General features: G+C 34.9%; 2 protein-coding genes and 1 pseudogene across 2 annotated transcripts; 1 reads left to right on the top strand and 2 right to left on the bottom strand.

Annotated features, from left to right (window-relative positions):
- Nucleotides 1-2,362: 2,362 nt before the first annotated feature.
- LOC131018939 (40S ribosomal protein S20-2-like) lies at nucleotides 2,363-4,359 on the bottom strand (annotated as a pseudogene).
- Nucleotides 4,360-7,500: 3,141 nt separating this feature from the next.
- LOC131016361 (tryptophan synthase alpha chain) lies at nucleotides 7,501-11,641 on the top strand. Its single transcript, XM_057945057.1, has 9 exons — nucleotides 7,501-7,988; nucleotides 9,113-9,259; nucleotides 9,353-9,418; nucleotides 9,728-9,836; nucleotides 10,122-10,198; nucleotides 10,607-10,684; nucleotides 10,957-11,034; nucleotides 11,211-11,270; nucleotides 11,355-11,641. Exons 1-9 carry the CDS (start codon nucleotides 7,812-7,814, stop codon nucleotides 11,487-11,489), a joined length of 927 nt encoding a protein of 308 aa, XP_057801040.1. The 5' UTR covers nucleotides 7,501-7,811; the 3' UTR covers nucleotides 11,490-11,641.
- Nucleotides 11,642-15,566: 3,925 nt separating this feature from the next.
- LOC131016360 (uncharacterized) lies at nucleotides 15,567-22,547 on the bottom strand. Its single transcript, XM_057945055.1, has 17 exons — nucleotides 22,168-22,547; nucleotides 21,167-21,269; nucleotides 20,745-20,814; nucleotides 20,618-20,656; nucleotides 20,407-20,524; nucleotides 20,250-20,307; nucleotides 19,406-19,470; nucleotides 19,248-19,254; nucleotides 19,018-19,078; nucleotides 18,790-18,849; nucleotides 18,670-18,689; nucleotides 18,512-18,577; nucleotides 18,246-18,413; nucleotides 17,392-17,649; nucleotides 17,106-17,318; nucleotides 16,427-16,698; nucleotides 15,567-16,122 (listed from the first exon to the last, which is right to left on the bottom strand). The coding sequence occupies exons 1-17, from the start codon at nucleotides 22,254-22,256 to the stop codon at nucleotides 15,990-15,992; spliced, it is 1,800 nt and encodes a 599-aa protein (XP_057801038.1). The 5' UTR covers nucleotides 22,257-22,547; the 3' UTR covers nucleotides 15,567-15,989.
- Between the last annotated feature and the right edge of the window lie 120 nt (nucleotides 22,548-22,667).

The raw sequence follows: 22,667 nt of genomic DNA, 5'->3' as shown, positions 1-22,667 counted from the left end.
TAGAGTAAACTTGAGGGAGAAATGAGATTGATCGAAAATGCCTAAGTGAGGGGAAGATAGGTCCTTTATTAAAGTGAAATGACTTTGTAGAGGAATGTAGAGGAAGAATGAGGTGTCTTTGCAGAGAATGGAATGATTGAAAGGTATGGTGGTGAATGAGGTGTCTCGACAAAAAGCTATAAAGTTGTGGCATAGGGTGGCTGATGGAGTAGGTGATATAAAGTTGTGGCATAGGGTGGCTGATGGAGTAGGTGGGAGTAATAAAATAAAATAAATAAAAGTCTTCCGGGTTGTACTATGAAAACTGTAATAATCGTTCAGTGTTTGCTTAAATAAATAGCTCGTGAAAATACTTGAATGCTAAATTAAATAAATATGCAATGCATATAAATTCAATAACTAAATTTACAAATGTTTTGTAACTCATTTTGTTGGAATTAAAATAAATTCTTTTTCTCAATCCGGCGTGAATCATCTTAAATCTAAGTTTAAAATTATTCTAAACTTAGCTCGAGGAAACGGGGTATTACAAAATATCTCCTTTCTTTTGGGCACAGAAATTAAGAATTGTGTATAAAGTAGATAAAGTGGGTATAAAGTAGATAAAATGGATTGATGGAAATTATTTAAATATTAAGTATAGAGAGAGTGTATTGCCAACAAAGGAAATGAGACATTTGGAGTGGAACAACCCAAAATAGAAATTAAAATGAGACATTTGGAGTGGGACGGAGGGAGTACTCCCTAAGTCCCTGAAATAACTTCCTTTTATTCCTTTTTGGGATGTCCCCCAAATAACTTCCTCTTTTTCTTTTCATTTTTGAACAACTATCCCACCACTAATAATACTTTATTTATTATTCCTTTTAACTTTTCACTTTTCACTTTTCACTACTCTCAATACTAATTATAACATCTTTTTACAACTTTCAATAATAATCATAACACTTTTTATTCACTGTCAATACATTTTACAACTTTTCCTTAAAACTCGTTGCCGTCCCCAAAGAGGAAGCCATATCAGGGACGGAGGGAGTAATATGTTGTAAATTTAATATTTTATTAAATAAATACAAATATTTTCAAAAATATAACTTTATTAAATAACAATAAAAATGTGAAAATTTAAAAATATACATGTATCCATATATTTTTTTGGAGCTTATATTAATTTTGCCAAACTCGCGCCCGCACTGGCCCAACCCTCCCACTTTCCTCCACCTTTTTTCCCTTTTCGTTTGAGTCAATCGGACAAGTAGTAACATTTTTTATTTTTTTAAAAGTGTTAGATGTATGCACTAAAATACCATTTCTAATGTATTACTATTTTTTATATAAAATATTATTTACTTTTATAAAAAAAAATATCACAAGCAAAGAAAATAATCATTTCAATTAAGAAATTTGTCTTTTTTATATTTAAAAGTGTCATTTGCATATATAAAAGTATAATTTGTAATGTATCATTTATTTTTTTACAAAATGTCATTTACTTTTATTAAAAAAAAATGCATGGGGATTATCACGATACATCACACAATATATATGAAACACTTCTAATTATTAATATAATAATATTAAATTAATAACAAGCAAACAACAAAATATAAACATACATAGATTCAAAAAAATTAGTTAGATAAAAAAAATTAAACATTAAACGCCTCGAAAAAATCTATTTTGCCCATTACTTTCCTCTTGTATTTTTAATTAAATAAAACAAAAATACATAATTGAATACAATGTTAGAATTAGGAAAAAAGAAAAAATTGAAAATTTTGAAAGACGGATTCTAGTTTTTTCTTTAAATATCATTACTAAAAATAATTATTAGGTAATCATCCATTTTTCCGTAAATAATTATTAGTAGTTTTTTTCTTGAATTATTAGGTAATCATCCATTTTTTCCATAAATTCCAATTATATCCTTTCAATTAAATAAAATTACATTTACTTTGCTTTTTATATATATATATAAATTATGAATACTTAATTCTGGATTGTACATAAAAGTGTAGAACACGACTTCTCGGCTTTTTTTTTTTTAGTAGAGACTCCATCTTTTCGTTAAGTTTAGGACTTTACGGCAATAAATAACCCTTGGAGTGTGTAGTGTACCAAGAATTTTTACTATGAAATGACTCTAAAATACCCAAAATTTTGACGGGAAAACAATACAACTCCTACTACTAGGATATGGAGTCATCAACCCAAATATATATCAAGAAAAAAACAATTACCGAATTCAAACTTCATTTCCCAAGCTATAATCAAATATTAATAGACCATGAAATACAACTTCATTTTATAAGCTCTATTCGAATACCCTATTAGAAAAAGCTAGATAAGGTGAGACATAATATATGCAAAAAAATAAGTCTGCCAACATAGATGCAACCTTCTTAAGAAAACGAGTTTCCAGTGTTGCTAGGTACAGTCGAACGTCAAATTGAAAAGTATTAATCAAAAATATATAAAGCAGTCAAGGACATTCAAAATTGTGAACACCTGAAAGAACTCATATGACAACCTAGCCCATATATCTTGGCTCATGGATACAGAAGCAGAAACAGGCAAACAAGATGTGTCTAAGAATCTGCTATTGTAACCTCAACCTCTACACCAGGTTCTATGGTAATTGAGGTAATCAGCTTCACAACATCAGGGGAGCTGAAAATGTCGATAACTCGTTTGTGACCCTAAGTTCAAACCTATCAAAGGTGTTGGTACCCTAAGGAACAAAATCAAGACAATTAACTCATAGATATCGTATATCACAATGCACAGGGACATCATAGGCAAATGGCTATGATCCCAAAATTCTAATGACAAAATTGGATCAGACATTTAAAAGCATGCAATTTGTACAACTTAATAGTAAGACTGATATATTGAGAGTAATCATTTTAAAATGAAAAAAGTCACATTTCTCAAAATGCAGACTTTACAGGAAAACAAAAGTTACTTTCATGAGGTGATTCACTTAAGATTATGTTCTAATTTCTATAGCAATAATTCTTAACAAGTGTACCATTTAAAAAAACTTGCAATTACTGAAGAGGCCCAAATAATGACATAAAAAAACATACATTGAAAAAAAATGGACAGTCTATATGAGCAAAGTTGAGAAAATAGCGCTCCCTCTACGTTAGACAATGCCTAAATCCCACCCAAATTACTAATCGTAAACAGACATTCTTAATGGGCCAGAGTAAAAGAAGCCATTTTATACTGGTCAGTACAACAATGCCTAAGCAGTCAAATTCCAAATGAAATAAAGTTTCTACCTTCACCTAGGAGACTTCCTAGTAGTAATCTTAAGAACCTTGGTCGACATTCTCACTGGTCCCTTGACCCTGAGCCTTTTATCCTTGGCACCACGTACCAGGTCGGCACACACTGTAAACACCACTTATTGTCAATACAGCTGAAGATCAATAACAAGGAGCTGCACTTAAACAATGTATATAAAGCCACAGACATACTAGTAATAGTTCAGCTTACCAATGTCCATGGTAAATTACAACATGAATAATATATGTCCAGCAATTTCAGAGCAAAGTTAGTATACATACGTACTCCAAAAATCGTACAGCACACACTTGCCCAAGACTGAAAAGCAGTAGAGGTGCCTTGTTTAAGAGAGAGTGGTCCTGGGTGATTGAACTCATCCCATAACTAATTCAAAAAATCAACTTTCTCTCTCCCAGCATTATAAAACGTAGTACAGAAAGTGTTAAATTCTTGATCACAATAACCACGATTGAATCCAACAATTCAGTATTCAGTAGAAACAGACTCCAGATACCTAACATTACAAGATAGACTATAATATACTCAGCGAATTTCTATATAAATCATTAAGCACTAACGGCGTGGAAAATAAAATAGATGATCTCTACATTAGTGAATACATACATAACATAACAAATCAAATATACACAAACAAATGGCTATAAAGTTAGAGTGTACCTTTCTCCAAATTCTTCACGTTCTTTGATGAAAGTGTAATACGTATCTTGTGAATCTGCTCCTGCGGCTCCTCTAGCCCCGGCTTTGTGGGTTTCATCGCTGTGAACGCCATTACTAACTCGGGCTTTTTGGTTCTGTCAGAACAACAACGACAAAGAAGCTGGTGAAAATTAAACTTTTTGGTGATAGAATATCACAATAAATTAACACATTCGATGAGATCCGTACCGGAGGAATGGAGCGCCACGGCGGGAGGCGGAGATAACTGTCGACTGCTCCAAACTGAGGTGAAAGCAAATGCTGGATTGGAAGGGTTTTAGTTTTAGGGTTTGTCTTTTTATTTTTTTTCTTAGTTTAATTGAGCCCGATATCTCATGATGATCTGGGCCTAGCTTGTGTATTGGAGCCCGATGTCAATGGAAGGCCTGGCCTGTGTATTAGATAATTGTACTCGCGTATTTATTTATTTATTTTCGTCACTTCATTTATAACTACCATGCACTTAGATATGTACATTTAATTAAAATAGTAAAACAAAATTAACTTATACATATTTTACACATATTTGAGTACATTATACTCCCTCTGTCCCACCATTTTAGTCCCCTCCCACTTTTCACACATATTAAGAAAATGCATTTAATTTTTATATTTTTATCTTTTATACCCATATTTATTATTTTCACACATCATCCTTTTCACATTTAAGTGAAGCATTAAATGAGGTTAATTTAGTAAAAATAATATTTTGATATAGTATTAATTAGAAAAATGGACTATCTTTTTGGGACATCTCAAAATGAAATAAGGGACTAAAATGGTGGGACGGAGGGAGTACCAAACATTACATTATATTAATATGTGAATATATTAAATATGTATTTAGTGCTTCAAGGTTAATATAGTATTTACTTAATTCATTCAATTTACACATGAAGTAAATAGTGTACAAGTTTTATACTTTTATGGAGTGCTTTAAAGATTTGTTAATACAAAGTCAATGACATTCTGTAAATGAAATTGTGGACATTTTACACGTGTAGAAATATAATTTAGTATCATATCCACCAAGTTGACAATATCATAATATATTTACAAAAGTAATATTATCTCAATCTCCTAAATAATTTTCCAATTTTTTTTCAGTTCTTAAAAAATCTTCTCTTTATATTTTTGGATTATAATCCACCGTTAATAATACCTCATTTGTCATTACTTTTCATCTTTTCAACTCTTCTAGTACTCCATTTAGAGCACCTGCAACGCAGCTACTCGAGGGCCTCCTCGAGTAGTGTGTTGCACTCGGGTAAACCGTTGCGGGGGGAGGTACTCAAGGCATACTCGAATCTTCGAGTATGCTCGAAGGGGGGGAGAGGGATGGTGCGTGCAATGCACGCGCCCTAATAAAAAAAAGGAAAAATTGATAAATTCGAATTTTGACTGCACCTCCTCGATTTGCGCCCCTTTGACCGACCGTTTTCAATTTTTTTTTTCTTCTTCTCCTCTTTAAAAAACCCCAACTTCTCCCCACCATCTTCACATCTCTTCTTCTCCTCTAATTTTCATCTCCTCCATTTCTCTTCAAGAATTTTCTATGTCATGGATCCACACAACCCTTTCTACGATCCAAATTGGTGCCCCGATCTCTCCTCCGATTATCATCCCGATATGGGAGGAATCAACTTGGAGGAGAGCCCGCCCGAGGAGGAACCGGTCAGTGCACAGCAGAGTGTCTCCCCACCAAAGAAAGACGGCCGGAGGAAGGAAATGGCCACCAAAATCAAGCACGACAAGGAAGGAAGGTACCGTCATACTTACCTTCCTGAGCATACGGATCTCATCGTCCAAATTTGGGCGGAGGAGACCAACGACGCCATCCGTGGGACGGATCAGAAGGGAGAGGCGTATTGGGGCCGAATCCGCGCACGTGTGAACCCTATCCTCGGCGTCGACCTTAAGATCAAACAACTTCAAGGCCACTGGTCCCAGGTGAGAGCGGATGTGCATCTCTGGGAAGCTATTTGGGTGGAGACGCGCAACAATTGGCCCTCCGGTCATTCGGATGATATGCTTCGTGACAAGGCCCAAATCCTCTTCAGGGCTCGAAGCCCACACAGGGCCTCCTTCAATTTCTGGAACGCGTGGAAAGTTCTCCGGAACAATCCCAAGTTCAAGTCGATGTACCTCCTTCGAGACGTGCATGCCTCCAAGAGAACAAAGACTACAGAAGAGGGCGGCTTCACCACCTCGGCGTCGGGCGAGGAGATCTCTTCTGCCCGGCCCATTGGCAACAAGGCGGCGAAGGCGGCGGCGAAGGGGAAATGGAAGGCATCAGCGTCGCATACGAGCTCGGATCCTCCACCGGAAATAGTGGAGAGGTTGGACAGGTCCGACCAGCAGATGAGGGCATTCACCGCCCAGTACCAGCGGAGGAACGATATCAAGGAAAGGGAGCTCGATATGCAGCTCCTGAACACGGATACGACGCACATGACAGAGGCACAAAGGGCATTGCACGCGTCCATGGTCGCCGACGTGCTCAGGTGTCGTGGTCTAAACTAGGACGTAATATGATGTTTTAGGTGTTTTTAATTTTTATGTAATTTTTTTTTATGTTTTAGGTGTTTTTAAATTTTTATGTAATTTTTTTTTATGTTTTAGGTGAATTTAAATTTTATGTTTAATGGCGTATTTAACTAACAAAAATATGTTATTTAAATTATGCAATTAAATTTAAAGGAAAAACATAAAAATCAAAACTAATGTTATCAAGTAGGCTATCAAGGAACCCCAATGCAGCGCTACCTACTCAATAACACAACCACTATCAAGTAGGCTATCAAGGAACCCCATTGCGGATGCTCTTATCTTTACTTTTCAACTTTCTTTTCATTTTAAAAATCGTGCTCTTTCCTCTTATGAAGTTATTTGAAAGACGGAACGAGTATATATTTCCATTATAATATTATGCTATTTTGGTAGAATAAATAATGGTATGATAAGAAGATTGCGTGTGCTCTTGATTTTCCAAGGGCCTTAAATAGTTTTTTCTTACTATTGTGAATAGGGAAACGAAAATTATATTTGGGACCGAAGAAATTATGGTTAGTGGAAAGATAACATTAATAAATCATCATTATCATTATATAATAAACAATTTAGTCAAGAAACCATGTCTTTCTATTCCAAATCACTATATTATTTTATCACTATTGCTAAATAGAACTGCTAGCTAACACATACTATAATATTTACATTCATAATATTATTCAATATAACATTATACGATACATAGGCATCTCATCATGCCTATATAACACTTATATAACATCATTGGTTAGCTAGATGTTGATTATGTTCATGTTTGAAATGAAACTCCATCATTCATGGAGGTCATATCCATGTTTCATGTTCACGTCATTAACAAAATCTCTTCCTTTGAGTTTCAAAAAGAAAAACACTTGTATTTATGATATATAATTATATAGTATAAAAACATTCTCGAGTTCGACTCATCAGCGGTGATCTGAGCCGTTTCTTTTAATTATTATATTTAAATTAAAATATTCATAAATAAAATTCTAATTTTATTTGTTTAAATGTATTATTAAATGCAAAAATATAATTTCGTCGGCCTAATTTCAAAACTCTATCTACATTTTTTAATTTTTTTTTGAGGAAGCTACATTTATTATTTGGGAATATTAAATGACATACCACAATATATTGAGCAATATAGATATATTATCGTTTCAGTCTTAAGTCCAAATACAAGGGTTTTAGTTTTAGTGCACACCAAATTAGCAGTTGCTACAATTTATAGCAGAGAAAGAGCATCAATGGCCGCTGCTGCTCTCACCTCCGCCCGCTTATTCAAACTCAAGACCACCAACTATTCAGCTGAATGCCCTTCTGCCAACAACTCCTTCAAATTGAAGCCGATCATGGCCACCCTCACTGCCGCACCCACCGTTGGAATCTCTGAAACTTTCTCCAGATTGAAAAAACAAGGAAAAGTGAGAAATCGGTTTTCTTTTCAATCTCATATCTGTGTTTTCCCTTTAATTGAGGATTTTTTTTATAACATTTTTCTTATTCCTTGTGTTAAATCTGCCGATGGAGTGTCTGCTTTGATTGTGCTTGTGTTGGTGAATCCTCAATGTGGTGCATGCAGCTTTGTTTTGGATGGGTTTTCGGATCTTGTTTATGGTTTTCTTATTTAACATTTGGATTATTTCGGTTTCGAAATTCCTGTTGTTGACAGAATTTCTTTTATATATATTTTTTCTTTTCTTTTCTGGGGTTTGGTTCAAGAGTTGGGCGGTCTGTTTCGTGCATTTCAGTCGTTTGATTACGGCTGAATTTAGTAAAATCCGACATGTTGATACTAGTGTTTGTATTCAATCTCGAAGTGTCTCCGCAAGAAGATTCGGTTTTTAGCAGTGGATATTTTTTTAGCCTCAATTTGTCGCTTGAATGGTATAAATATTATTTTCCATTTATCTGGAGTTAAATTGCCCACAGCCTCAATCTGTCACTGAATATTATCAGTTAGAGCAAAAATGGTCAATAGCACAATCCTTCATTATTAGTACTAATTAGTAGTCTTTTCCATTTATCTGGAGCTAAAATGCCGGTAGACTCAATTTGTCACTGAATGGTATTAATTAGTCTTTTCCATTTTTCTGGAACAGAAAATGCCTAAACTTGTATGTTTGTTGACTTTTTGAGTTTTATTTGTTTAAGGAAAACCATACAAATCAGCATACTGCCATCACGGAGAAAAGGGATTGTGAAAAACCAATTTTAGTAGAAAGAGATAAGAGGTCCATTTAAAGATTATCACAACAAGTCGCTTAAATTGTAAATATAATAATAGATACCTGACTGGTTGTCAAATTGATCTTTTGTGACCAGGAATATGATTTTAGCTTGATGCATTTAGCTAGAATATTTTGTAGCCACTTACTTTGGTGCACAAATTCTGTCATAAACCTATCACTTTTAGGTAGTGATGGAGATCTGATGAAACAGTTGATTGATATTCTATTAATACTGAATTCACAATCATGCTGTGATATATTGGTTTCATGCATTCTTTTCTCAATGTTACATGCTAACCATGCTTTTGGTTTAAAAGGTGGCACTCATTCCGTATATCACAGCTGGTGACCCTGACCTTTCAACAACTGCAGAAGCGCTAAAGGTCCTCGACTCATGTGGCTCAGACATTATTGAACTGGGTGTACCTTATTCAGACCCTTTAGCCGATGGTCCTGTTATCCAGGTGTAAACATGTGGTTACATATAATCTTGGCATGCAAGCTGTATAGCAGTTTATTGCTTATGAATGATAACCAATCTATTTTTTCTTTCATAGGCTGCTGCAACACGAGCATTAGCCAGAGGAACCAACTTTGATATGATCATTGCAATGTTGAAGGAAGTAAGTTCCACTACTCATATACAGCATCAACAAAAGCGTATAAGTGATGCTTATTTGAAACAGTAACAAAGTGATGATTCTTAGTTCTGCCGTTTTCTTTCTTGATGCATCTTAAACTTCAAAGGTACTGTAGTGCATGGGAATGGTTCTTGTGGTCATTGACTTGCGTATTGTTTTTAAGTTTTAGTGAAAAGTTTTGTTAAGCTTATCTTTACTGTATTTTATGTTGTCTGTAGCTTAACTATAATCAAACTATTTCGGTGTGATGAAACAATTTCATAATATAACATTTTTTTTGTCCTTTTAAAGGTGGTGCCTCAATTATCTTGTCCAGTTGCATTATTCTCATATTACAATCCAATACTCAAACGTGGTGTGGAGAAATTCATGAGCACTTTGCAGGAAACTGGAATACATGGTAAAATATACTTTGCAGCTTTACATTCTTTAACATATAATGAAGTTTAACTTATTTTGATAGCATTGCCATCTATAAGTTTTTAGTCTGTCAAGCACTACTTAGATACACTATCTCTATATTTAACCGCATTAAAAATTTGAACTGCAAATCAATGTCTTAGTACTATGGTTTTTGGTCCCTTTTGAATTTGTTATACCTATAGCTCTTGCTTCCTTTGTAAATGCGCTCTACTATTTTGCAACTACATTCTATCTATTTTGATTAGGATTTCATTCATTTCAGGACTTGTTGTTCCAGATGTGCCTCTAGAGGAGACTGATATATTGAGAAAGGAAGCTGCCAATAAAAATATTGAATTGGTTAGCTTTCCCAATAATAATTCATTTCCTGGTTATATTTTCTGTGTCCAGTTTGCACTGTTTGGCATAATATGTTAAGAACTGTCAAATTGCCAACTTCTTACTTCTTTTCATGATAGATGGTTAATTCTTGTACCTTCTCATTCTTTTTTGTTGGGTTTTGGGGGCAGTTTTTCAGAAACTAAGAAAAAATTTATTATTCTTGCTGATACCCATCAATATGTCACCTTTGATGTTACAGTTCTATCCCTCTGTTGATAATTCCTATGGTAATGCGCTATAAAAGAATAGGGGGTGTAGTTTATCTGCCTATTATTTGAGCTGCTTTCGTTTTTGCATTTATGATCTTAGTGGGAAATGTAATACTCTTTGGGTGCATCACTTTACCCTCTCTGGTTTCCAATCCAGGTGCTGCTGACAACACCAACCACTCCAACAGAAAGAATGAAAGCCATTGTTGAAGCATCAGAAGGTTTCGTCTACCTTGTAAGATTCGCATTTCCTTTGAGTAGTTACTGGTTGGACCAATTTATTTGTATCTTGATAAAAAAAATTATATGAAGCATATAAAAATAAAAGCATTAATGTCAAATTGTCAATAGCAAATGTTGATCTCCTTGAACACAACTTCTCATTCTGTCCATTGTGATGTTTATATGTAGTTGTTACTCTGAACTAGAAAAATGAGACTTCAATTTAAGTTGCAACCCGACTGATTAAATCAAATTACTCTACACCTCCTTTGTATATATTAATAGGTGAGCTCGGTGGGAGTTACTGGAGCACGAGCATCTGTCAGTGACAAGGTTCAAACTCTTCTAGTGGACATCAAGGAGGTAAAGATTTCTGTTATATAACAAGTCTCACCCGAAACTGGAGATATATTTCATACATATTGTTGTCAGTATCTTCCACCACACCTCTCAATCTCTCACACTACCCTCGTATAACTCTCGAGACAATCTTAATAGAGGTTGATGCAAACTAACACTCACCCTTTTTCCTCCCACAGGCAACGAGCAAGCCAGTAGCAGTTGGTTTTGGCATATCGAAACCGGAACATGTTAAGCTGGTCCGTCTTGAACAGAGATTTTGTTGGTTGATAGGGAAGACATGATATTGATAGCTAACATATTTTTGGCACAATGTGTTTCAGGTGGCCGATTGGGGAGCAGATGGTGTGATTGTTGGTAGCGCCATCGTAAGAATACTTGGTGATGCAAAATCACCTGAAGATGGGATAAAAGAACTAGAGGTGTTCACCAAAAGCTTAAAGTCCGCCCTTGTATGATCAACAACGTCTAGAATTGCAGAAAAACTGAATTACCCACATATTTTTGTTTGTTATGAATAATAAATATTCAGTTTCCTTCTCTTCAAGTTAAAACATTGTTGTTTGTTGTTGTTTCTTCTCTTATGGAGTGTTCTATTTTTAGAGCTTTATGTTGTTTTTCTTATTCCCCCAAGTTAAGTTTTCGAATTTCAGCTCATAAATGAGCAAAATGGAGACCATGTATAGAGTCACCCCATTAATTTTTATCAAGCATCCAATTCTTTGAATTTGATTGTCGAATTATCGTGAGCAGCAATTTTCTTTATAATCTTACCTTTTATTTTATTTCTTTCTAAAATTATGAAATTTTGTCTAATTATAAAATATTTAATATTTAAATTATCGAACCTCCATCAAATTCTAATTCTGCATGTCAATTTTAAAACTATCCGTTGTAATTACTAAAATATGGACTGAATATAATTTAGCTATCAATTAGGATTCCGATTGCTGACATTGCTAATTGAATAATTGACATGATATAATTGGAGAGAATAAAATGACATTGTTCGTACTTATCAAAACAACATTGTTTTTGGCTTACAATACATATTAATGTGTGAGCAGAAGAGTTGAAGTTTAATCATCTGATCGCTTCTTTTCCATCATTGGATTCTTTGAATTTGATTAATCTTTCGTGGTGGTGTGTGTAATTCAAGTATAAAATGACATGATTTTGAAGTACAAATGGGAATATATTATTCCCCATCTCATTATGCCACTTCAATTATTCGACTAGTCATGTCAGCAGTAAATTTAATCAAAATCTTGATCGATAACAAAATTGGATCAAATCAATAATTCAATAGCTATCATATCAAACTTTAAAGTTGTATACTTGTATACAAAATCAAAATTTTATGAAAGTTATACAAAATCAAAATTTTATGAAAGTTAAATTAATATACATATTTTTTTTTCCAGTTTATTGACAATTAATAATTAAAGAGAAAGTGTCTTATCAAATAATTAATTATTTATTTATTTAGTTTTTTTTTTAAGTTGAATGGATAGAAGTTGAACTAATAGCTGAACATGAAGTGTCTTACCAATTAATTAATTAATTAATTAATTTTATTTAAGTTGTGTATATAGAATTTAGAATTGGACCTCAATTACACTCGTATAAAAGTTCGCGGTATTTGTAAATGAGATGTATGTTTGGTAGGCCTTATAAATCTAGATAGTTAAAACAAAATCGTTGCATCTTGCCATTTTATTTATAAACGTTACACTGAGTATGTATATTATATTTCCAGCGATTGGTTTACTTGCCAATGTTAGCTCACTGATGATTAAGAGGAAGTTTGGCTAAGCTTATAAAGCTTTTGGAGCTTATAAAATATTTCAAGAGCTTATAAGATGTAGTTTCATAAGATCTTATATATTGTCAAAGTGTTTGGATAATTAAACTTATAAGCTAGAAAGGGAACTTTTAGTTAGAGAGATAAAATTTTTATTAGAAAGAGAAAATCGAAAAAGATGAAATTAGAATGATACTCCCACCATCCCAGTATAAATGTCTCACTTTCTATAACGGGATGTCCCATTACAAACGTCTCATTCATTTTTTGACAATATATTCTCTCTATACATAATATATAAATAATTTTCACCAACTCACTTTATCTACTTTATACACATTTCTTAATCTTTGTGCACAAAAGTAATGAGATATTTGTAATGGACGGAGAGAGTATATAATGAAAATAAAAAATCATAGTTGAGTTATTTTTGTAAAATAAGTATTGCTTATAAGAAAATGAGAAAATAAGTTAGGGGAGGAACTTAATTTTTGGGGTGCTTACAAGCTCTTAGAGTTTAATTTTACAGCTTATAAGCTTTTTAGGAGCTTATTTTGTCAAATATTTTAAATGAACTTATAAGCTCCTAAATAATTATTTTAAAGAGCTTATAAGCTCACCCAAACACCCTCTAAAGTGGATTTAGTGGAACGCTCAACACGTTAAGCTTTTCATGTGGCTAAAACTAATAAATACTACTTCCTCAATTCCATTACAAATGTCACATTACTTTTGGGCACGGAGATTAAGAAACGTGTAGGAAATAGATAAAGTGGGTTGATAAATATTATTTAAATATTAAGTATAGAGAAATAATATATTGTCAAAAAAGGAATGAGACATTTGTAATGAGACATCCCATTATGGAAAGTGAGACATTTGTAATGGGACGGAGAGAGTACTAGTATATAATTACTCAACTTTAAGCTAAGAGCAACCGTATTCATAGAGTCCCTTTTGAGGTTATAAGACAACGAACCACATTGAAGAGCCCCCTTCATATTGGGGGACTTTAAAACGGGATCTGGAAATATATTTTTTATTTTTAGAATACATTTAAAAGTTAAAACAAATATTATCTTTTAAAATTTAAAATTTCGTTAAATTGAAATTCAAATATTACAATAATTAGAAAGAAATTATAGTAATTAAAATTAGATTAAAATTAAAATAAATAATTAAAAAAAAATTAGTTCAATCCTTGACTTTTTTCAACTTCCACAACCATCGACTTGAGCAAGGCCAATTCCTCCGCATTTGTCTTCGATTTGTCAGCTCCGAGTCCAGCTAAAATCCTCGATGGAGTTTGCAACTCTATCAATTATTGCATAGTATTTCCTCTTTTCCCCTTGCATGGGTGACTTGACCTTCTTGCCTTTCCCCTTGTCTCGCTTATCCGCCTTTTGGTCTATAGGCCTCGTCCTGATGCTCGGGTCGGAGGACGTCGCCGTTGCTGGAGGATACGAATCGTTGAGATTCGCGAAGAACACGCCATGCCCCAAAATATTTGAATGGAGCCCCATTATTTGCTTGATATTTTTCTTGAGCTTGTTGAGTGATTTGGTTATCACTCATGTAGCTCCAATTGGCTCGGCATTTCTCGTACGCGGCCTCCCAAAGCTTGACGTCCTTTTCGACGTGTTGAAAGTACACGTCATACTTGTGTTTCTCCTTGATGGCGTTGTGTGTCGCTTCAGCCCAAAGCGTACAAATAAGCTCGGTATCTGTCGGGGTGTAGTCAGTGCGTAACTTCGTCGTCCTAGGAAGAGAAGAAATCTCTGCTATTTCATCATCTCGAACGAATTTAGTGTCGTTCAAGTAGATCCCTTCAAGACCAGCATTGAAGGCGTTGGATCCTCGAAAGAATGGTGAGGGAGAAAAAGTTGGAATCGCCGACGAATTTGGTTGGTTGCTCCACTAATTTTGGAAGTCACCGATTCATTTTTACAAGAAGAAAATGAGATGAAGAAGGTATAAAATTTATGATTTGTGGTATAAAATTTACAAAGAAAATGAGATGAAGAAGGATGAAAGAGTGATATTTATAGGTAAATAAAAGAAATAAAAAATAAATAAAAATTTACAAAAGAACCGTTGTTGCAACGATTGTTTTTTTTTTTTGTTTTAATTAAAAATTAGTCAAAAGAGCAGTTGAAAATTTAATTTCATTTTTTTTCCATATAGCACGCGGCATTCATAAATAGGCAAGAATCCGATGCGGAAGAAGTCAACGGCCGAGTCAAGGGGCGTGGCATCACCTGCTCGAGGCCCACCATCGAGCCGCATTGTAGCTGCTCTAAGGCAAATGAAAAAAAGTTTTAACGTTCAACAAAGTCTAATCATGGCAGCATCAGCCATAAAAATGAAGAAAACATGCAACTTTTTTTTTTTGTTTGATATTTCCAAATATTGTAAATTGAAAGGCCAATTAAGAGTAATGATCTATTTTCTTTTCCTGTCTTTGTTATCTGAAATGATCAAGAATTATGATTTCCATATTAGCTCTCGTTTTAACCCCCTAATCTATAATCTACGGCAGAGGATAACCAAGGAACTTCTGTAGAAACTAAAGTGAATACTCACAACTTAGTTAATAATCAACATAATTGTTCCTTTGTTGAAAAATGTATGAGGTGCTAAATATGGAATAGCAATGGCAATTGGCAAGATTACATAAAACCACCCAATACTCTATATGCAAGACAGAGAGAGAGAGAGAGAGAGAGAGAGATTTCTGTACACAAATCTACAACGAAGAACAAAATAAATCCACAACATGAAACAATATCACCAAACTGCTACAAAGCACAAATAACTCTGCTTTCTTTAACAATTCCGAACCTTTTGGTGACTCAAACCTTTCTTTTTGGAAAACAAAATCATCGTTAAACATTCGAAATGAGCTATCTAACAGCCTAAAAGTGCACCTGTGATATAACAAAGATCCGACTGTACTTGAAGAAAAGGCCATTTGTACATTTCATCGTTGTTGTTACAACACCAAGAGCAAGCAGATCTGCCTTGGATCCCCTCGAGGTTAATTGGTGTATACATGTATGTGACACGAAAACCACGAGTGCTCGTATATAAAAAATGAAAAGCACCTGAGGCCGAGTGATGGGATGAGTGCGTTGCACCATCATATATATATATTTCACTCTGATCTTCGTTCATCTTTCTGATTGCCATAAACAGGTAATATCCAGCGAGAACCATGTTTCCTCTTCCCATAACACCGCCAGTAAAGCAACAATATTCCAGCTATGACTACAAGGGGAATCGCCCATCTGTCGAACAATACATGCACATCAGCTATAGTAGAAGAATTTTCTTACTATACAAATATTGGTTTTGCATATCATCCCTCAACTCTTATTTTCCTCTATTCACAGTAACATAGCACCGTAGCAACCATATTGTGTTTTGTAGAAGAAAAGATATCCCTCTTCTTAATTAAATCCAATTAGGGTTTATTAATCACAATCAGGATTTGATTAGGGCAAGTGCACCGTGCATCCAAATGTGCGGAAGTGTGCCTCTTAAAACAAGATTTAATATAGGTATTAACATATGGCACAAGGTCATAATTACCTGTCTAAATCGAGGACAGGGCTGTAGACCACAGTTTCCCAAGTCTTCACAATAGCATGCCACACGGGGTTGTAGTAAAGAGATTCCGAGGTCCAAAACATTCGTGTATATGTCTCTAAGAATATAAAAAGTATCCATGCTCCCATCTCAATCAAAATGAATTTCAAGATGAAACGACCCACCACCACCATGACCAGCGAGAAGGCCACCAACCAATTGAAGAGCCTTTGGTTGTATTCCTTGATAAATAGAGATTTTGATTTTCCCAACATCTGCATTTAAATATAAATGTCTTGAGATAACAACAGGTAAAAAAGGCAACATATGATTTGCTAAACACGCACTGACCATAGAAGTTAAATAGGAGACAAAAAAGAAAATCTTTTCACAACTTACAAACAGGCTATTCTACTGCAGACACTAGGAAATTGTAGGATCCAATAAGTCAAAAATTTCTTGAGACTCACACGTTAACACATTGTTGATTTTTTTTTTTCCTAAGACAGCCCAGGTAAACATTTTAAACGGGAGGAGAATCGGGAAGCCCTCAACAAAGAGAGTTCAGCAAGCCAAACATAAGAACAAGCCAAATCTATTTAATTGTACCTTTACACCAACCGAACAGAATTCTAGGACATAAAGAACTAATATAACCAGTAATAGATGGAGAGTTACAGACCTTCATCATCCGCATCTCATAGTTGGTTTTAGATGGTCCAACACAGTCGTGTTCAAAACTCTGGTTGCACTGGTTGAATCCAGCATTAAATTTAGCCATGGATGGGAGTCTGAGGACTTGAAGTTGATCCATTTTTTCCTCGCATGTAGTATACAGAGCCTCACACAACTTTGAGGATTGATATTCATTGGTTAGAATAAAGTTCTTGAATACCTGCATAGACCTATGAATAAGCAGAGAGATCCCAAGAACTCTGGAAGGAAAACTATTATTCTTAAGTTCATACCTTCTCAATCTCCTCCACCAACTGCTCGGCAGATTTCTTCGCATGATGACGACCAAAATGTTGCTCATCGAAAGCTACAAGTGCTGCAGATTTGGCCTCTTCATGAGCTTGTTGAAGAGACTTCTCCGTCGTTGGGAAACTCAAAACAGCCATATGACCATTATATAGTTTCAAACAACGCTCCAGAATACCCTTATTGAAAACCTCCACGAGTGAGCCTGTTGATGGAATCTCCCCTTTATTTAGTGCCTCAAGAATCTGGAACACAAATTTATCTATAAGGAACAGATGAAAGCTCGAAAATTTTAGCTTTTGTGAGTTCACAAGGTAACTCACAACTCCTTCACCCAGTAGTTTAGAGGAAGTCTTAAAAATCCCTGTTTAACATGGAAGGGTAATTTGATCACCCTTAGTGCTTGTTTGGTTCAAGTAGATGAATGGAAAGATAATGGAATCAAATAAAGGGGAGAATGGTAACAATAACTGTTACTTTTATTGTGTGTTTGGTTCAACAATGGAAAGGAATCGGATTCCTTTTCTTTTGTATCTCCTCTATTTTGAGGGGCAACAAATTGGGTGATTGAGTTACCCTCAAGTAAGGGTAATGGTTAACTCATTACCCAAACCAAATAACAAGTAATGTATTCAATTAGTTGAATCCCTTTCCAACCTTCAAAAATGCCCAACCAAACATGGGCTTAATCTTTATGCTTGATAGAGTAAGATTAGTTCAATATGTTGGAAAGAAAATAAATATTGTACCAAGAACATAAAATGAAATAACAAGAAGCTACACGAGTTGTTATAAGAACCTAAAGATTAACAAGAAACCAGAAAGGAGTAGAAGATAGCACCTGCTCCAGGAAAGATACAAATTCCTTGCCGTTGAGTGTTTTACCCTGGACAATCTTTGGCCGGATTATAGAAGAAACCACTGCTTTCAGCTGGTCCCTCTTCTTTACATACATAGGCTCAAGTTCATTATCCTTCATGTCACAGAGCTTTGTGCGCTGCAGATGGGGCTGTACAACAGGGTAAGATTGACCTATTGCATCAGTATTAAACAACCACTACCAAAAACAAAAGAAGAGCTGTGACACTTGAAAATATAACCACAAACCTGAGGTAAGCTAAAGGCTGTGCTATTATCACCCATGACAGCCAATGACTCACGAATCTGGTTGACCTGAAAGCATTAACCAAAAACATGATATGCCATTTTGAGCATCAGAACATAACATACTAATGACCATAGAGGAATCTAGATATTCAACATACCTGATCAATATTCTTGTCCTCTGCTCAAAGAAAATCCCCACAGTTAGATTTGCAATCAAAATAACTTTTTCTAATACACGACAAAGAGGCAAAGACAATTTGTAGGCTGAGAAAACAAACCATTGGCATTAGGGACTCGACGGAGAGCCTCATCAACCATTTCTTGCACTGACTTCCCTTCTGAAGTTCCCAAATATGAAATCCACATAAGAAATAGCAAAGAGGATTAAAAAAAGAAGAGGATATACAGCAGCTATACTACCAAAACTAAGGGTCTTGAAATGCGACTCGACTGCAGACTGTAAACATAATCAGATAAGAAAGTAGATTAGTGTTTTGTAAACATACGCAGAAAATCACGCTGGATTAACCATAATAACTTAGCAGGCTCAAAAGCCACATCTTGCCCCTGCAATACAAATCAAAGGGTACAAAAGTTAATATCTAAGAACTGGCGGACTTCTCATTTTTTTGTTTTCTTCTATGGTTATCTGTAAGTGTAAGTATAAGTGTGTGTGTGTGTGTGTGTGAAAGACTGGTTCAAAAGAAAAGTAGTTTCAAAGAAACAGGAGTATCACCTTGACTCTGTTCATCATGTTCATTTTCCAGAAACAGAGAAGAAAAAAAAAGTGTATCAGGACAAAAGAACTAGGTAGAGATGCCAAACAAAAATTAACCATATAAATATATGAACTATGAAGAACTAGCAACTTTGAATATACATGCTATGACGGACCTTCCATAAAATTCTTCAGCAAGCTCCACAGCAAATGATAATCTAGATATATCTGCCTCGCGTATCTAAGAAAAATAAATAAAAGCAAGTCACGTTTAAAAAGGACTCCCAAACTCAGAACTAGCTCCCACGTGCTAATCAGAAATGATATCAAGAATTGAGAACCCATCATATGAGACAATGAATTCAGGAGTCGTATTCCATATTTCATTTTTAAGATACATTACTTTGTAAAAAAAATGAGTTGAAAATTATAAAAAACATTAGCTATATTGTCGTAACCTTCTAAAGCTGAGGATTTATTGAAAAACTTACACCAAATATTAGAATAACATCTAAAAGAATATCATATTATTACAGCTATTAAGGGCATTAATACTTAGCAAATAATTACCAGTACCAGTCCCTGGAAAGAACGAAAATAGGTAACCGAACTCAAGCAAAAGCCATGAAACCCCTTCTCAATTTCGAAAAGTTTTAAACGTTTCAATCACTAAGGTCTAAGGTATCATTTATACTTACCATTTCCATAAAACTAGTCTTCTAGAGCATTTTAGCCTTGTACAAATCCCTGAGCAGTATACAGCCTGAGCAAAGAACTGACAAGGGATCTCCTAGAGTGTTATGAAAAAAATACTAGACGCATTTACTTCAAACCTTATGCTACCTCAAAATATTTTCCCATCCAATAAAAGTTCATGCAACCCTATTCTATAGCCTCATACCATATCAAGCAGCAGGGTGCTTCAAGAATTTTTTATCGTAAAAGTTCCAATCATCTGCATAAAAATACTTCATGTATGGAATTGCGAGAGGTATGACAGGTACAGGAAAAGTAACGTACTGTCTCGGGTAGATTATATATAAGCACGGAACTCATTACAGTTGCCAGGGCAAAAATCCTGCAGAACAAGGGATGGGAAACCATATTAATCAATCAGAAGCATATTTAAAATACTATGGTATCACAAACTGGGAAGATAAGTAATTTGGAAATTTACCTGTCGTCATATACATTAGACTTCCCTACACTTTCAAAACCCTCAGTATCAAGGTAGAAGACAGAAGTCTTAACTCCATTGATATCCACTTCGACTGGAGTACCCCACACCCAAATACCTAGAGAAACCAATACAAAGATTTGAGTACACATAAAAAGTAATGTATCATGTCACTTTAGTACGGCCGAGATTCATAATCAGTAGCACAAACCTTTGGTTTTAGTATCACGCATGTGCCCAACACCAAAACCTGTCAAATTATGACTTCAAAGTCAGGAGTTGGAATAAGGTTACAACGGAGCAGCATTACTTAATATGAAAGGGTTACTAAACTGCACCTTCATAGCATGATAGAGAGAGAAGCTGGTTAAGTAGAAATGATTTCCCAGACCGATATGGACCAATGACCTAGAAAATACGACATGAAATTGTGTCAAGAAAAACATTACTAGTACCATCAAATTTTGTTAAAAATACAAGAAGCTACATTGCAAGGACAATAGACTAAAGGCTTGTTATAGTTATAGTTATAGTTATAGTTATAGTTATAGGTAATCAGCAAACCCAGTAGAACCTTCAACAATCACTTTTCAGCTACCAGACAGCCAAAAAATGAAAATATCCTCTGAATCTAATGGTTCTAATTCTGCTATGTCCTATTGAAAAGGTACGAACTGAACTCTTCCTCACGAAAAAGAATTTCATAAAAGTAGCAGTTCCATTTAGACATGCTAGTGGCTGTTATTAATCAATCTCTTACAGCAACAGCTGATATAGGTGTGGTGATTTTCTCAATTGCTTCCAGGCCTTCTCTTGACAAGCGAAGTTTTGTGTGGCCAGGATCTGGTTCTATGATAGGAAATCTGTATAAAGGAAATATCAAATCAACGAATAAATAGATATAAGACACTCTGGCCACAAAGATAAGCGACTAGGACAAGCTAAATCAGAATCTCAAAATATATTAAGCACATAGTAGTAGGTAACCTATAAACTAAAGGTACAACAGAGGAAGAAACAAAATAAAGCAATTCAAATAAAATGCAATGGGCGTTATGATGGCAGATCACATGCTATCTTATTCATTTTCTTATCTCTCTTTGGTTCAGTTATTACCGGTGAGCAACTTATACATATCCACAACGAACTGTTGTGTCAATAGTTCATCGGGATTATACTACCCTTTCTGAGCAGAAAAAGTGATTAGGATCATAAGACTTTAAATGAAAAGAATGAAATTTTTTATCAAGCATTCGCTCCACTTCCAATTTCATTACTCAATATATTTTCTTTAGGAGTTCAAAGCCAGCTCCTTAGTTCACCAATTAGCACATTACGCGAACAATCTCAAAGCAATCATTTAATACCTTAAACTAAATCAGTACTCCACACATTACATCCTAAATAACGAATAACTATAATAGAATCTTGCTCTCAATCTCATTCATATAAAAGAATTTTGCACAATGTGAGTCATGTGACACATAGCAAGCTAGACTTCAATATAAGGACATGAAAGCATTCACTTCAACACTCTGCCCACGAAGCGAGCACTGCAAACTACGGCCAACCGCAAATACATTCTTAACTAAGTCATCAAAATATCAGACAATAAATGCTTAAATTGAAATTAAAATAAACCGAAAAGTCAAAAAAAGTCCCACAATTACAACCATTTCTAATATTCATAGGAGCAAGAACGTCCACTAAATCAATAAATACGGAAATGCACATTCACATCATCCGAAAACAAAAACTCACGCTTGACGAAAATTGTCAATAGAGAGCGACCCAGATACGAAAAACGACAGAAAAATGGCCAAAACGGCAACCGGACTCAACGCCCGCATGTCTGATCGGTGGAGAAGCAGTTATCCAGAAAATGCAGTGCAGTTAAGAGCATAAAGATGGTACGGTAGCAATCACAAGGAACGGGAAAATGGGGGTTTTCGAGAGGGGGACGGGAGTGGGGATCTCGAGGATAAAAATAAGAATTTCAACTGTTGTTGAGGCTCAAAGTTATGCTTTTTTTTTGTAACTGGATTTCGGATCTTGAAAGTTGAAGGTGTGAGGGAAGACGAGTATTCTTCATCCGTGACTACAGTGAGCCGCAAAGTAGAGGATTATTTGCACGTTTAAAGAAATCGGACACCAATCCGATTTTAATTCGTTCTGGGCGAAGTAAGCGCTTACCGACAATTAACGACTTTACTTTCGCGAGAGAAATGGAATTAGATTCTGACCACATTATTTTGTTTCTT

The sequence above is a fragment of the Salvia miltiorrhiza genome, chromosome 3 (genome assembly GCF_028751815.1).
Source record: "Salvia miltiorrhiza cultivar Shanhuang (shh) chromosome 3, IMPLAD_Smil_shh, whole genome shotgun sequence".
Lineage (NCBI taxonomy): Eukaryota > Viridiplantae > Streptophyta > Magnoliopsida > Lamiales > Lamiaceae > Salvia > Salvia miltiorrhiza.
The sequence above is the reverse complement of the archived record's forward strand: the minus strand, read 5'-3'. Positions and strand labels throughout refer to the sequence as shown.

Coding starts and splice junctions, on each gene's coding strand:
- LOC131016361 (XM_057945057.1), top strand. CDS start 7,812: ATGGCCGCTGCTGCTCTCACCTCCGCCCGCTTATTCAAACTCAAGACC. Junction 9,260..9,352: donor CCGATGGTCCTGTTATCCAG/GTGTAAACATGT, acceptor TTTCTTTCATAG/GCTGCTGCAACACGAGCATT. Junction 11,271..11,354: donor AACCGGAACATGTTAAGCTG/GTCCGTCTTGAA, acceptor AATGTGTTTCAG/GTGGCCGATTGGGGAGCAGA.
- LOC131016360 (XM_057945055.1), bottom strand. CDS start 22,256: ATGCGGGCGTTGAGTCCGGTTGCCGTTTTGGCCATTTTTCTGTCGTTT. Junction 20,815..21,166: donor CACCTATATCAGCTGTTGCT/GTAAGAGATTGA, acceptor CGTATTTTCTAG/GTCATTGGTCCATATCGGTC. Junction 19,471..20,249: donor TATATAATCTACCCGAGACA/GTACGTTACTTT, acceptor TATTTTTCTTAG/ATACGCGAGGCAGATATATC.